Source organism: Phyllostomus discolor, chromosome 12, assembly GCF_004126475.2.
Source record: "Phyllostomus discolor isolate MPI-MPIP mPhyDis1 chromosome 12, mPhyDis1.pri.v3, whole genome shotgun sequence".
NCBI lineage: Eukaryota > Metazoa > Chordata > Mammalia > Chiroptera > Phyllostomidae > Phyllostomus > Phyllostomus discolor.
Window position 1 is genome coordinate 16,985,710 of NC_040914.2, and position 14,798 is coordinate 17,000,507.

General features: G+C 53.5%; 2 protein-coding genes across 2 annotated transcripts; one reads left to right on the plus strand and one right to left on the minus strand.

Annotated features, from left to right (window-relative positions):
- Positions 1 to 566: 566 nt before the first annotated feature.
- SNRPD2 (small nuclear ribonucleoprotein D2 polypeptide) lies at positions 567 to 6,113 on the minus strand. The gene is made up of 3 exons (XM_028530061.2): positions 6,004 to 6,113; positions 4,368 to 4,547; positions 567 to 830 (listed from the first exon to the last, which is right to left on the minus strand). Coding segments are annotated over exons 1-3 (357 nt in total). The 5' UTR covers positions 6,006 to 6,113; the 3' UTR covers positions 567 to 655.
- Positions 6,114 to 6,511: 398 nt separating this feature from the next.
- On the plus strand, positions 6,512 to 13,860 carry QPCTL (glutaminyl-peptide cyclotransferase like). Its single transcript, XM_028530035.2, has 7 exons — positions 6,512 to 7,045; positions 7,539 to 7,682; positions 8,434 to 8,715; positions 10,300 to 10,452; positions 10,555 to 10,654; positions 11,113 to 11,229; positions 13,083 to 13,860. The coding sequence occupies exons 1-7, from the start codon at positions 6,833 to 6,835 to the stop codon at positions 13,226 to 13,228; spliced, it is 1,155 nt and encodes a 384-aa protein (XP_028385836.1). The 5' UTR covers positions 6,512 to 6,832; the 3' UTR covers positions 13,229 to 13,860.
- The last annotated feature ends 938 nt before the right edge of the window (positions 13,861 to 14,798 follow it).

The following is a 14,798-nucleotide window of genomic DNA, read 5'->3' on the forward strand; positions in this document are numbered from 1 at the left end:
TCTGACAATAGATAATAACTGACAGTGCCTGCTTGGAGCTGTTGGGGGGGAGTCTGAACAGTACAGAGCCTAGGCCTGGCAGCGACAGCGCAGCAGGTGACAAACAGCATGATGGCCATCAGTATTTGGGTACTGACGGCTTTAAATGTGCATCTTTTCCCGTCAGTGAGGGCAGGTCCAGGGCTGTCCCAGGCCCTGATGTGTCCCCAGCACGGCAACACAGAGCCAGACACAGAGGAGGTATCTGGGGGATGTTTCCCTGATTCAACAAACAGAAAAGAGAACAAATGAAATTTCAAGCAAGGATGACTCATTGAGAGGCTGGGAGAAAGGAGAGAGTAGGAAGGACAAGCTGAGAATAAAATAGGGAAGAGCAGAAGCTCTGTCCAACCGATTCACTGCACAGACGGGGAAACCAAGGCACGGAGGGGACAGGGACAGGGCCTCTTCACCTGCTCCGAGAGGTCCTGATGCCGGTGCCTGGCCCCACACCCAGCTGTCTCCCTCCCCCAAGTCCACCCCACTCACAGGGCCCTGGGAACAGACAGAAGCCACTAGGAAAAAAAAAAAAAACACAGGAGTTTATTGTTTTCATGCCAAGGGTCAAGTCTTTGCAGGCTGGGGGGCGGTGTGTCCGGCAGGCAGGGACGAAGCCCTACTTGCCGGCGATGAGCGGGTTCCGCAGGACCACGATGACCGAGTCCCCGCGCAGGAACATCTTGGAGATGTAGCGGTCCTTGTTGACGGGCTTGGACTTCTTCTTGCCCTTGCCACTCTTGGGGACCTCAGTCCACATCTCCTTCACATTCTCTAGCACCATGTTGCAGTGCCTGGTGGGAACAGGGGGTGGGGGGATAGCAGGTGAGGGGGCAGCCTTCTCTGCAAGATGCTGCCTCTCCCCTCCAGCAGCGTGGCTGCGGGCCCTGGGCCGGGACAGCCGGGCGGCCACGGCCACCTCTACAAGTCCCCATAGGGAGGCTGGGGCAAAGGGCTGCGTCGCTCTGTGCCTCAACTTCCCCCTCTCCAAAACAGAGACATCCATGGTGCCCACCTCACAGGGCTGTCATGAAGGTTACATGAATCAACCCAGCGTCCTGTGTGAAGGACAGAGAACAGGGCGCGGCACCGAGCGAGGCAGGCAACACGGTTCTGCTTGTGCTTTGTAACTCGCGGTGTTTCTGGAGGCATCTGCAAAGGAGCTGCTTCCCAGCGGAGAACCAGAGGCCCCTGGAGCCTGAGATGGCACCCAAGCCCCCACCAATCCTGCTTTGTCCCAGTCCTCAGATTGCTGGGCGGGCACGTGTGAACACAGCATGGAGTAGCTCACTCAACGAACGCTTGTAACAAATAAAACAGACAACATCCCTGCCCTCGTGGGGTGGGCATCCTAGTGAGAGGAGAAGGACGGGGCAGGTGAACAGAGACCTGGACCTGTAATGTGCTGTCAGGTGCTAGCTGCTAGGAAGAAAAGCTAGCTCTGGCTGCCATGGCTCAGTGCGCTGAGTGCTAGCTGGTAAACTGAAAGGTCACCGGTTCGAATCCCACTCAGGGCACATGCCTGGGTTGCAGGCTGGGTCCCTGGTTGGGGGGCCTGTGAGAGGCAACCAATGGATGTTTCTCTCACACATCAATGTTCCTCTCCCTCTTTTTCTCCCTCCCTTCCCCTCTCTAAAAATAAAATAAAATAAATAAAACCTTAAAAGAAAAACTAAAGCAAGGTGAAGGGATAAGAGGATATACAGAATTATCTCCAAATAGTAAGAAGACAAATTAAGAAGAGTGAGGAAGCTCTGTGCCTTGCTGTGGAATGAACCCCAGGAGACGCCGTGGCGTGAAAAAGGCCACGTGGGGAAGAATGTGCACAGGAAGTTATCCTTCACAGGGAAAAGGTGGTAAGGGTGGGAGAAGCCTCCTGCCCACTTGTTTTATTTTTATTTAATGTATTGCTTTTGGAAAGAGAGCAAAGGAGAAAGGAAGAGAAACAATAGTTTGTTGTTCCACTTATTGATGCATTCATTGGGTGCTTCTTGCCATGCTCCTGACCAGGATCGATTCCCCAACCCCGGCTTATGGGGACGACGCTCTGACCAGCTGAGCTACTTTACCCGGCCAGGCCTTGCCCACCAGCTTGCACAATGCAGAATCTTTTTTCTTTTTTTTAAAGATTTTATTTATTTATTTTTAGAGAGGGAAGGGAGGGAGAGGGAGAGAGGGAGAGAGAGACAGACAGACAGACAGACATATCAATGTGCGGTTGCTGGGGGTTCTGGCCTGCAACCCAGGAATGTACCCTGGCTGGGAATCGAACCTGGGACACTACAATGCAGAATCTTGGAAAGACACCTAGAGACTGGTGGCAGTGGAGTGACCCAGGGGATAAGCCAGGTGAGAAATTTCACTGGACTCATTAAGTAAAAAAGCTGAAGTCAAAAACTGTGTGCTGTGCCACTGGCAGTGATTTAAAAATAAAAAGCATCGTCCTCTATCATTATGTCTGATGTTACATTCAAGTAATATTCTGGGAGGGGACCCAAGCAATTAGCCATGGTGGGGGCCCTGGGGACTCCAACTGGGGTTGGCGGCAGGTAGGGAGGAAAGATCTGCTATTCACTGGGTGCCTTTTGTATCTTTCAAATGTGGCTCAGTAAGTGCACCACTCACTCAAGAAAGCAACATAATTAAGTAGACAGACAGGGTGGTTGAGAACGCAGTAGCTGACTTGCAGCAATATCCTCAGTCCACTGACACGTGTGAAAACAAGATGCCCTGGGGAAGACTCTCTTTTAAAAACAACCAGTTTATATTATCACCACAGGTCAATCACACCGACACCACGAAGGACTCCCTGAGTCAAATGTGACAGGGTACACACTAGGTGGGAAGGCCGGTCAGTGGGAGAGGTGGGACATTCACATGGGGGCAGATAAGAACTAGGGGAGAACGAAGATTCGACTTAAAAGAAAAAAATAAAATAAAGCTTGTATACATACACCGCCACCTACTGCACACCCACCAGGTGCCCAGGCCTCCTCTAAGCACTTTCTAAGCATCAAGCCATCGCTCCTGGCATCTCAGCCCCAGGAGGTAAACACCAAGCTGCCCTGACCTCCAGAGCAGGCAGCTGGGCACCCCGGGTCACAGACAATGGAAGTGGCAGAGACTACGTCCGAATCCAGGTCTCTCTGCCTTCGTGTGCCCGCACTTCCTGTCATTCTTAATCTCATTTTACTCAAGTGGAAAGTGAGGCTCAGAGGGCAAGACTTGTTCATTGTCACACAGTGGCTGGTGGCCAAAAACTCTGGAATTAAGCCTGAGCACACAACTGTGAGGAAAGCCCTTCCCCAATGCTAATTTAAGGCTATGGCTTTTATGTTTGTTGAGCATTATCCTATGTTAGATGTTGAGTCCAGTGCTTTTCATAGTATCTTTAGTCCTCACAACTGTTCCCTGAGGGGCATGACAGGGAAACAGGCCCAGAGAGAAAACCCACTCGCTGTTCCCCGCAGCTGAGACACTCAAACCACAGCCTGCAAGTTCATTTTCCTCAGGCCTGCTCACCCTGCCTCTTCAGAGGGGGCTTCCCTTCGCAGTACTCTGCACCCTCCACTGGCTTTACTTTTCTCTGTAGATGTTATCACTGCCTGCCGCCTCCCTACCTATGATGAGCTCCCCGAGTTTGTTTTAGTCACTGCTGCACCTCCAAGCCTGAAACAGCACCTGGCATGGCACACGCTCTAATTATATAACAACTGGATTGAGAACACCCTGTGTGGCAGGTACTGTACTTACAGCGATTACCACACTTGACAGGTACTAAGCCAAGGAGTCTTTGCAGCCACTATAGTTACTATCACTGTACAGATGAGACAGTCACTTGCTGAAGGTCACGTGGCCGCTAAGAGGCAGAGTTAGGACATGAACCCATGAGGACTGGCTTCTAAGCAATGACCATAACCCCTGCACAGCACAGCTGGAGGGGCAGCAAGAGACAGTCACACCTCAGGTATTAAGGTGCTCACTTTCCCTGCTTCTGAGAAACCTGGTGGACAGCCTCCTTGGACTGGAGCTGGGACTGCTTCTCCAGGCCTAGACAGCACCCCTCCCAAGACCCTGTCAAAAAGCCTTCATGGAGGCCCTGGTTGCTGTGGCTCAGTGGATCAAGTGCCAGCCTGCAAACTGAAGGGGTCACTGGTTCGATTCCCATTCAGGGCATGTGCCTGGGTTGTGGGCCAGGCTTGCAGTTGAGGGCATGAGAGAGGCAACCGACAGATGTATCTCTCACGCATTGATATTCTCTCCCTTTCTCCCGCCCTTCCCCTTCTGTAAAAGTAAAAAAAAACCCTCTAAAATAAATAAAAAGCCTTTACCTGTCAAAAGCCTTCACACGGCCCAGGAGCTTCTTATTGTTGCGACAGTTGATGAGCACCTGGGTATTGTTCTTGACTGACTGCGTGAGCACGGACAGTGGGCCTGTGTTAAACTCCTCCTCTTCCCGCTTCTGCAGCTCCTCCGGGGTCATCTCACTCTTGGGCTTGTTGAGGAGGCTCCTGAGTGGGCAAGCATGGAATCCATAGGTGAGAGCGCCCAGAGCTGGGGCATGGGTGGGGGGGGCGCTTCCTTGGGCTCGGGGTCTCTCCAGCCTTTCCCCAACACACCCACCCTCCGGCTCAATCCTCGCTTGACATCCCCATTTGGTCACCTAATAGATGTCCATTCCTGCACATCCCAGGCTGAGCTCCGCAACGCCCAGCCACCTCAGTTTACTCTATCCACAGCCTTTCTCATCTCCATCCATGGTGACTCCTTCCTTTCAGTTTTCAGAGCACAACCTCTGATGTCAACTTCCCTCTTTTCATTCTCTCCCATCCTACATTTCAATCTGTCAGCAAATCCTATCATCTGCCTCTAAACTGTGTTCATAATCTGCCCATCTTTCACCACGGCCCAAACGTCCACCACGGTCCCATCATCTCTCCCCTGGAGTCTTACTGGTCTCCCTCCCCTCACCCACACTCCCCAACAGTGTTCTCTGCAGCAGTCCCAGGGGTTGTGCCAAGGCCCAAGTCACATCACCTCACCGATCAAAACCCTCCCATGGCTCCCCTCTCACTGTAAAAAGTAAAATCCAAAGTTTTTACCATGCCCTGCATCTACCCGTCTTTCACTCTATTCTAGGCCCAGTGGTATCCTGGGTGGTTTAGAGATTAGGCAAACTTTTCATCTTGGGCCCCTGCATCTTTTCTTCCCTCTGCCTGGATGCCTCCCCAGGCACCTGTGTGGTTAGTTCTCGCATTTTCTTTGGGTCTTTTGCTCAAAAGTTGCCCTTTCAATATGTCCTTCTGTGCTAGCTTTGAAGTTAATGTCTCTCAAAATTGGCATTAGTTGTTTTCACTCTGCCCTGATCACTTAACACACCATATACTTTATCTGTTTATTAATTATTACATTTAACCACCTGTCTCTTCCCACCCCACAAGCGGCAGCAGAGGACTTCTCTTGGGGAAGGTATTCATTGACATATCCCATGTATATACAGCAGTGTCCGGTACATGAGCACTGAATAAATAACTGCTTAATTGATAAATAAGTAAAATCATTTCTGCGTCTCATTATCCGAAAATGTCGAGAATTAGGTCGAAAAGCCAACCATCTCCAGCTCAAGTTATACGGATAGTCCCTCACCTCAAGTCCTTATTTCTAAAAGCCGGCACTTCCCTCTCCTAGGTTCTTTATTCGTAAAGTCGTTTCCGCTTAAAATTCATTTCAATAAGACCAGTTATTTGAGAAAGCCGCCAGCCTATCACATGATAAAGCTGTTCCTTCTCCCGAACTCAGGAGCCGTCAAAGGCCCCCATGCCCATTCTCAAACTCAGGAAAAAAGTACGCCAACTTGACCCCTAAAGTCGCCGCCTCCGCCGCCCATTCTGCCATCCCGTTCCTCTGGTCAACGGCCAAATTTACACCCTCCACCCACTACCGCCGTTTAAGCCTTGCCGGTCTCACATGGTGGCAGCAGCTACACTCTGGTAACACCTCCGTCTCCTCCGCGTTGCCTCTGCCTCCGTAGGGAGCGCGCGAAAGGGGCGGGACTTCCGCTTCCTGCAGCTCACTTCCGGGGGCGCCTACGCAAACTCAAAGGGCGGTGTGGGCGTGGCCTGTTGCCATAGCGAGTCCGCCAGCCGTGTGCAGCGTTGGGGTTAAAGCCTTGCTTAGTGGTTCAAGGCCATTCAGGAGCACACGACCTAGGTGTTCACAGCAATGGAGAGGGAAAAAAAGCGGGTCTGACTTAAGCCATTTCGTTGTAGATCAGCACAGGTGGCAGGAGAATAAGGGCACGACATTTCCAAATGCCCGCCGGCCCTATTTTGGGGGCGCGGCCTCCGAGAAGCCAATCCGCTGCTCACTTTCAGGAATAGACTCCACCCTTTTCCCTTAGGGGACGGTTCGTTGACGTGTCTATTGATCTTTACGACTTCACGAAACCAATCTTTTGCCTACATCCGGGCGTGGGCGTGGACTTGCGCCCGGGAGGTCGAACGTTTTCCAAGATCAAACGCTTCTAATTGGCTTCCCCTCCAAAGCTGAGGCGGAGCCTACCCCCTTCACGCTCCCTTTTGGGTTGTGCAATTCTCAGGGGAGCCGACGCCGAAAGCCCCAGGGAGACGGAGAGGCGTGTCCTCAAAACGAGAATCCCCATTGGCTTCACTGCTGTCAGAGGGTTGGATAGTGCAGCCGCTCTCGTTGTTCATTCGTCCCGGGATTCCATGGGGTGGGACTTGGCCGGGCCTAAATTCGATCCGCGGTCCCGGACCGGTTTCTGGGCAAAGCTGCCATGCGTTCCGGGGGCCGCGGGCGGCCCCGGCTACGGCTCGGGGAACGCGGCATCTTGCAGAAACCCACGGCCCCCAGTCGCCGCTTGCTACCGCGGGCGCAGCTGTTGCCCCTGCTGCTGCTGGCGCTGGCCATGGCCTCGGCGTTCTACATCGTCTGGAGCGGCTGGCACCACCACAGGACTGAGGAGCTGCCTCCCGGTCGGGATCTGCGGGTGAGGACCGGCGGGGGCACAACGGCTCTAAGTTCTTCGCCTCCCCTTACCCAAGGTCTCCTGTGGACGTGGCTTTGTCATATGGCCCTAGCCGCAGGTGCTGCCGTAGTCTTTAGGACAACTGTCAGTGGACTGTGTCTTCAGGCTTGTTCTGTAATAGTGGCTCTCCTTTAAGAGAAAAAGGATAAAGGGTCTAGAGTAATGACCGTGGGAGTTCTGGGTTCCAATCCTAAAGACAACTAATTGGAAGTGTCCCTTCCTCCCTCTGGGCCTCGATTTCCCCATTAGGATTGGGGTAGGCTGGACCGGATGGGCTTGGAGGGACTTTTCCCGCGTCTAGGATTTATCCTAGAAACCTCTGATGCTGGAAGCTGCGATTAGAAAGCGGAACCGGTGCTTCTTAGGGGCGACGGCGCCTGGGGTAGGGTCAGAAAGGGGTTGCTCACACGGTCTGCTCTTCTCTTTCCCATCGCTCCCCCAACCCCAACCGTAGGGCCAGCTGATAGGAAGCCTCCCCGAAGCCCGAATGCGGAGGGTGGTGGGGCAACTGGACCCACAGCGTCTCTGGAACATTTATCTGCGCCCCCTGCTGGTTGTAAGGACCCCGGGCAGCCCAGGCAATCTCCAAGTCAGAAAGGTAGGTAATGGGCCTCGCTTGACTCTGACCGTTAGAAAATGGGAAATGGGCATTCTGCCCAAGATCCCAAAACATTGAGGGCAGAGCTGTAGCTCTGAGTGGAGCTAGTCTTGCTCTAGAGTAAGCACCATGCTGTACTGCACTCCGTTACTGTGTGCTAGGCACAAGTAACAGCTGGAGGAGGTGGATATCATTGTGATCTTCTTTATGCAGATAGGGAAACTGAGGCCCAGAGCAGTTGGGCATTTTGCCCAAATCCCACAGTTAATAAATGGTGCACCGAGGGTTTCAACCAAACAGTTTGGCTCCAGAGCGGGTGCTGTAACATCTCTATATTGCATCTCAGAAAGCATCGAGAGTCATTTGAATACTGCCTCAGTTCAAATTCCAATTCAGCCACTTGAAGTGTGACCTTGGAGGAGTTTCTTAAGCTCTCTGTGCCTCAGTCTCCTCATCTGCAAGTTGAATCACTGACAGTCCCTACCCTGTAGAGTTCCTAGAACAGGGCTTGGTGCACAGTGAGTGCTGTTGAAGATGAGCTGGGATTAGTCTTGGCATCAAGAGGTGGGGTCATTCCATGTCTGGCACTTAGTAGATACTCAGCAGAAGTGTGTCAAAGGAATGATTCAAACCCAAGTGGGACTTGCGAGGCAACCCAACTGGATTGCTCTGCATGGCCCAGGTCACACGGCCCTTCTCCTGACCTCCTCCCCAGTACCCCAACCCACCCTCCCACCTCTCTTGCCACTAGTTCCTGGAAGCCACTTTACGGACGCTGACGGCAGGCTGGCATGTGGAGCTGGACCCTTTTACAGCCGCAACGCCCCTAGGGCTACTGGACTTTGCCAACGTGGTGGCCACACTGGACCCTGGGGCTGCCCGTCACCTCACCCTCGCCTGCCATTATGACTCGAAGCTCTTCCCATCTGAGTCATCCCCCTTTGTGGGGGCCACAGACTCAGCTGTGCCTTGTGCCCTGCTGCTGGAGCTGGCCCAGGCCTTGGACCAGGAGCTGAGCAGAGCCAAGGATCAGGTGAGAGGAGGGGGAGGGGTGGAGGGCCAGCGCCGCCTCTCCCTTGGTCAAAGCCACCACCCTCCCCTGCCTGGTCTTCTTGTGTCCAGGACACACACAAAGCCACAGGAATCTTTCTCCATCCTGAACGTCAGATCCTGTCTCTCCCCTGCCCCGGACCCTCCCACGGGTCCTACCTCATTCCATGCATTAGCCCGAGTTCTTACAGGGGCCCAAGAGGTGTGCCCTTCTACCTGTCTAGCCTCGTCTGCCAGCCCTTGCTCGCTCCACTCTGGCTGCCCACTGCCTGTGTATCTCAGATCCATGAGGTTCACTCCCGCCTCAGGGCACTGGCACTCACTGTGTGCTCTGCCAGGAATGCGATTTTCGCAGATCTCTCCCCAGCTGGCTCCCGTCCTTCATTCAGGTGTCCACTGTGATGCTACCTCCCCAACCAGGCCTTCCCAACCCAATGCCCCTGTCACTGTCCCATTATTCGTGGTGCTGATGTTGGTTTGTCTGTCTGCACAACTGGAATATGCTCCATCTAAGCAGGGACTTGGCTGCTTTTGTTCCTGCTCTGTTCCCTGGGCCCAGAGTGTCACCTGGAATAAAGTGGGATGTCAGTTAAAATGAGTGGACTGAATGAATGAAAACCCAAGTTTCCTCATGCTCCTCCCCTGCTCAGACCCCCTCTTGTGGCTTAAACCCCAGTGTCCCAAAGCTCCCTGGCCCTTGCTGGCCCCTCAGGCCTCTCTCAAACCTCTCTGGCCCTTTCTCTGGACTCAGCCCTGGTCCATATTGCTTTCTTGCCTGGGAACACTCTTCTGTCCACTCCACTTTGCCAGGCCAGCTTCCACTTACCCTCAGTGCAAACATCCCTTTATTTAAAAAAAAGATTTTATTTATTAGGGGACGGGAAGGAGAAAGAGAGAGAGAGACAGAGAGAAACATCAATGTGTAGCTGCATCTTGCACACCCCCACTGGGGACCTAGCCTGCAACCCAGACATATGCTCTGACTAGGAATCGAACCTGTGACTCTTTGGTTCACAGGCCTGCACTCAATCCACTGAGCTACACCAGCCAGGCACAAACATCCCTTTCCAACACACCTGACATGCTCCCCAGGCCAGGCTATTTCCCCACCCCCTCCCTGTGCTCCTTTAAGACCCTATAGTTTTGGGAAGCATTTGCCCCAATTGCACTTCACTGCTTGTACAATTATTCACTTCCGGGGTCTGTCTCTTTTGGTGAAGGGGCTACAGGGTTTAATGGTGATCATCACAGCCAACCCTTATTGAGTTACTGTATGCCCATCATTATTCTAGGACCTGGATTCAAATCCTACCCGGTGACTACAACCATTATAACCCCACTTCTGCAAGAGGAAACTGATTTGAGGAGTTAGTAATTTACCTGTGACTGCTCAGCCAGGCAGCAGCTGAGCCGGGGTTTGAACCCAGGCAGTCTGGCTCAGAGTCTGTACTCCAGGCCACTGTGTCCATGAGTGAGGAGACCGAGTTTGACCCATTCAGCTCTGCAAGCGGGCAAGACATGGGGGTGGGCCGAGGCGAGGGCTGACACTGAGCCCCAGCTCCCACAGGCAGCCCCGGTGACCTTGCAGCTGCTCTTCTTGGACGGTGAAGAGGCGCTGAGGGAGTGGGGACCCAAGGACTCCCTCTACGGCTCCCGACACCTGGCCCAGCTCATGGAGTCCGCACCCCACAGTCCGGGCCCCACCAGGATCCAGGCTATCGTAAGACTGGGGCCCCCGCTGGGTTCCGGTGAGGGGGGCAGGAGGTGAGGCAGGGTTGGCAGCCTCCCTCCCGTCCTCTCCCGTCCTGGCCTCTCTCTCTAGGAGCTCTTTGTGCTGCTGGATCTCCTGGGAGCCCCCCATCCGACCTTCTACAGTCACTTCCCTCGCACAGCCCGCTGGTTCCATCGGCTGAAAAGCATCGGTAAGGCCGACGGAGGAGGCAGGCTCCAGCCTGGGATGCAGGTGGGAGGGCTGGGCTGGGAGGCATTCGTCCTCAGAGGGCTTGCCCTCCCTCCACCTCCCTAGCCTCCCACTGAGGCACTGACACAAAGGACAGAACACAAACTGATCCCGTGGCAGTCGTGATTACAAATGGGGCATGGGGTCAGACAGTCCTGGGTCCGAATCCGGACTCTCCTTACCAGCTGAGCGCACTTGGGCAAGTGGCTTCATCCCTGAGCCTCAGTCTCCTGTCTGTGAGTGGGCACGATAGTAGTGCCGGCAGGGAGCACGGGACAGCTGCAGTGAGGGTAGCCATCACTCTTCCTGTGGGATAACCGTGCTTTACCTTCAGACCCCCTGCCCACCTCCGATTTGTGAGCAGGGAACCTTTGACCCCCAAGGGGCTGACCTTTGCTCTCTAACCCCCACTACCTCCAGAGAAGCGCCTGCACCGATTGAACCTGCTACAGTCTCATCCTCAGGAAGTGATGTACTTCCAGCCCGGGGAGCCCCCCGGCTCTGTGGAAGATGACCACATTCCTTTCCTCCGCCGAGGTACTTGCTGCTGGGAGGGGGTGGGCGGCGGGGGGGGGGGGGGGCGGCGGAGGTCCACTGGAGCCACAGATGGGACCCGGCCCTGGCCCCTTCCCAGCATGGGGGACTGGTTTCAAGTTGCTTAATCTCTCTGTGCCTTGATTTTCTCATCTGTTGGATGGGAATGATAATAGCCCCTGTCTCAGTTCTTGCCTTGCTGAAGGGCTGATTGTGCTGGTGCGAAATGTGAAGACCTTTCTTGGACCAGCGCCCGGCACATAACAAGCATTTGAGAGTGTGAGCTCTCGTCGTGTGTGCGTCAGGCCCTGGCAGCCCAGCAGAATCACCCAAAGAGCTTCGAAAAATGCCCAGTCACTTGTCGGGCCACCGCATCACATTCTCGGGCCCTCGTGTTAGTTTTACAGAACTCCCAGGTGACTCCGAGGCACAGCCAGGGTGGAAGACAGCTGGCCCAGGGGTTCGGAACATAGGTTTCAGGACTGGTCTGGGTTCTAGGACCTGCAGCTTAGCACTGGTTGACCTACGGCAAATGATTTAGCCTCTCTGAGTCCCCGTTTCCTCAGGGAAAAAAAAAATGAAGAGACTTCTACGTAAAGAGCACGCCTGTGTGTGTATTGTAATCACAGGGTTGGGAGGAGGAGATGAGATTAGGTATGTGAAATGCCTGCTTACACAGTGCTTGGCTGCTTCTTAAATCTTCACCCTGTAATTTACCCATTCAACAAATACGCATTCCTTACAATGCCTTCTTTTTTCCTTTTTTAAAGAAAGATTTTATTTATTTGTTTTTAGAGAGAGGGGAAGGGAGGGAGAAAGAGAGGGAGAGAAATGTCAGTGTGAGAGAAATATATCAATCAGTTGCCTCTGGCACGCCCCTAACCGGGGACCTGGCCTTTGACCCAGGCATGTGCCCTGACTGGGAATCCAACTGGCGACCTTTTGGTTCTCAGGCTGGCACTCAATCCACTGAGCCACACCAGCCAGGACTAGCAATGCCTTCTTTATTGATCCATTCAATGAATACTTCCCAAGGTACCGAGTGGTGTGTCAGGGACACCTGCCTCCCCTCCACCTGTGTAGTGGGGGGACCAACATTTGGCAAATCTGGGCACACACAGAGAGAGGTGCTCTGAGGGCGGGAACCCAGTGTAGAACGGCAGGGAAGAGCACAGACTCTGGAGACAGGTGGCCTGGGGTCAGATTCTGACCAACCCTGCTGTTTGCCAGAGGCGTGACCTTAAGCAAACCACTGTCTCCCTCTTTGCCCGTGTTCACACCTATACAATGGCAGTAACAATGCTACCCGCCTTAAAGGATTATTGAGGGTAAAATGGTGTGTATGTGTGACAGATGGCCTTGGACTAAGGCCTGAAACAGGACAAGTAGTATGTAAGTGCTAACAACTAGTAAAGAAGAGAAAAAGAGCCTGATAGATACACTTGGCAAGGAAGGTCAAAGATATCTGCACCTTTCCCTGGTCTTCCTGTAATCCATTGTTGTTTTTTAATCCTTACCTGAGGATACACTTACTGATTTTAAAGAGAGGGGGAGGGAGAAAAAAACATCCGTCAGTTGCCTCCCGTATGCGCCCCAACTGGGGAGCAGACCCACAATCTAAGTATGTGCCCTGAACAAGGACCAAACCTGCCACCTTTTGGTGTACAGAATGACTCTCCAGTCAACTGGGCCGCCCGCCAGGGCACTGGGCATATATTTTTTAACTAACGTGGACCCTCTTACATTTAGAGTTCTTCAAGTGCCAGGACAAAGTGCTTTCTGTGGGGGAGGGCTGGCCTCGGCCTGGGCTCCTGGGTCAGCTGTGGGCCTGACTGAGCCTTCTGTCTGCCCTCCAGGGGTCCCGGTGCTCCACCTCATCTCCACGCCTTTCCCCTCTGTCTGGCACACGCCCGACGACTCGGAGGCCAACCTGCACCCACCCACAGTCCACAACCTGAGCCGCATCCTTGCCGTGTTCCTGGCCGAATACCTGGGACTCTAGCCTGCCGGGCTGGCCCCGAAGGAGAAGCGTCCAGCAGGGCATGTGACAAGGACACCCAGAGCCAGCAGAGCTGGCCTTGTCCTTTTCAATGCCTTTGGCTCTACTCGTGCTGTGATCAGAAGACCCTCTTTCCTCTGACGATCTCAAGCTGCAGCTCCCCAGAGACCTAGAAGAGACCGCTGTGGGGTGAGAGCCGAGGGAATACGCATGTGGGCCCTGCTCTGAGGGAGACACTGGGCTGAAGGTTTGCAAAGACCAAGCGCTGTTCTCAGGTTTGGTCGGCACACTACGGACTGGCATGTGGACCAGCACCACCACCAAACCCAGCACAGTCTCTATGGCCTTTCTCTCTGTGGCAGTTCGCTCTCCCGAATGGCAGCCTGGCCATGGCACCAGTCCAAACCTAACCCTGATGAGGATGTGCCACATGGGGCGCACAGAGGATGTGCTCAGAAGCAGGAACAGAGGAGATGAGACCTGTCCTTGGGAACTCCAGATTCTGCAGACCCGGTGGGCAATAAACTAGTGTTTATGCAAAACATACTCTGCAGAACTAGCCTGGTAGGTGTTGCATGAGAAAAGACCAAAGAAGCAGGGTGAGACCACATTAAATTAGTTTCTACAATGCATGATGTGTTTTCAAGCATAAGACAGTGCATGTTCCCCCACATATTTCACCATGGAACCCCTTGCTGGGAAGCACCTGAGAACCACAGGTATGTCCGAAGATACTTGGGGAAACATTAGGTTTTAATAGCTTGAGTATGCTTATAGAAAGAACAAGACAGACCAGGAGTCGCTGCAAAATAGTTATACCAACCCCCCCTGTCCGTTAGTTGTGCATATAGGAGTGCGAGATAGTGGCTTTAGCTAACTCTAGCGATGGCCAGGGAAAGTATTTCCAAACGCTACCTAATTTCCAGACTCAACTAGGGTACTTATGAAAGTATATGCAGACTCCCAGGTTCCACCCAGACCTAATGAATCAGAACTGTACGGAGGGGCGGGGACTCTAACAAGCACCCAAGGAAACCTTGTGAGCAGCAAAGTTTGGGGGACCGGCCTTTAATTTTGGCGTGTCCCCAGCTATGTAGCAAACCTCCTCCGAAGACGTGGAGGGTCCCTGGAAAGGGAGCCCTGGGCTGGCTTGGCGCCTGCAGCCTTTGTGACTTGGAGGGAGACCTGGTCGGTAGCAGGGACGCCAGGCCAGGATGGAGGGTTATTACTAGTCGAGGTGAGCATCAGCCTTCTGAGCCAACTCAGGGCTGGAGAAGATTTTAGAACTCATTGGGCAGACACTCCGGATACTGACTGACAGGATGACCGAAGGTTCTCGTTTCACATTCTGCTGAAGTCACTGACATTTGTTGGGTACCCACCACAGGCCAGGCACCAGGAGCACTTTATGTTATATATTGCAACTCGGTCTCCCACAAATCCTGCGGTAGGGGTACTTCCGGGTCTCCTTTTGCAGATGAGGGGGTCGGATCTGAGACTTAGGAACCATTGTTCACACAGAGCCCAGATTCTCACACACGGCTGTGCCCCTAACCCTGCAATCTACCTCCCA

Excerpts from the sequence above, each read along its gene's own strand:
- SNRPD2 (XM_028530061.2), bottom strand. Across the intron at positions 831-4,367 it reads CGTGTGAAGGCTTTTGACAG|GCACTGCAACATGGTGCTAG; the intron begins GTAAAGGCTTTT and ends TGTTCCCACCAG.
- QPCTL (XM_028530035.2), top strand. The coding sequence starts at position 6,833 with ATGCGTTCCGGGGGCCGCGGGCGGCCCCGGCTACGGCTCGGGGAACGC. Across the intron at positions 7,683-8,433 it reads GCAATCTCCAAGTCAGAAAG|TTCCTGGAAGCCACTTTACG; the intron begins GTAGGTAATGGG and ends TCTTGCCACTAG. Across the intron at positions 11,230-13,082 it reads CATTCCTTTCCTCCGCCGAG|GGGTCCCGGTGCTCCACCTC; the intron begins GTACTTGCTGCT and ends TCTGCCCTCCAG.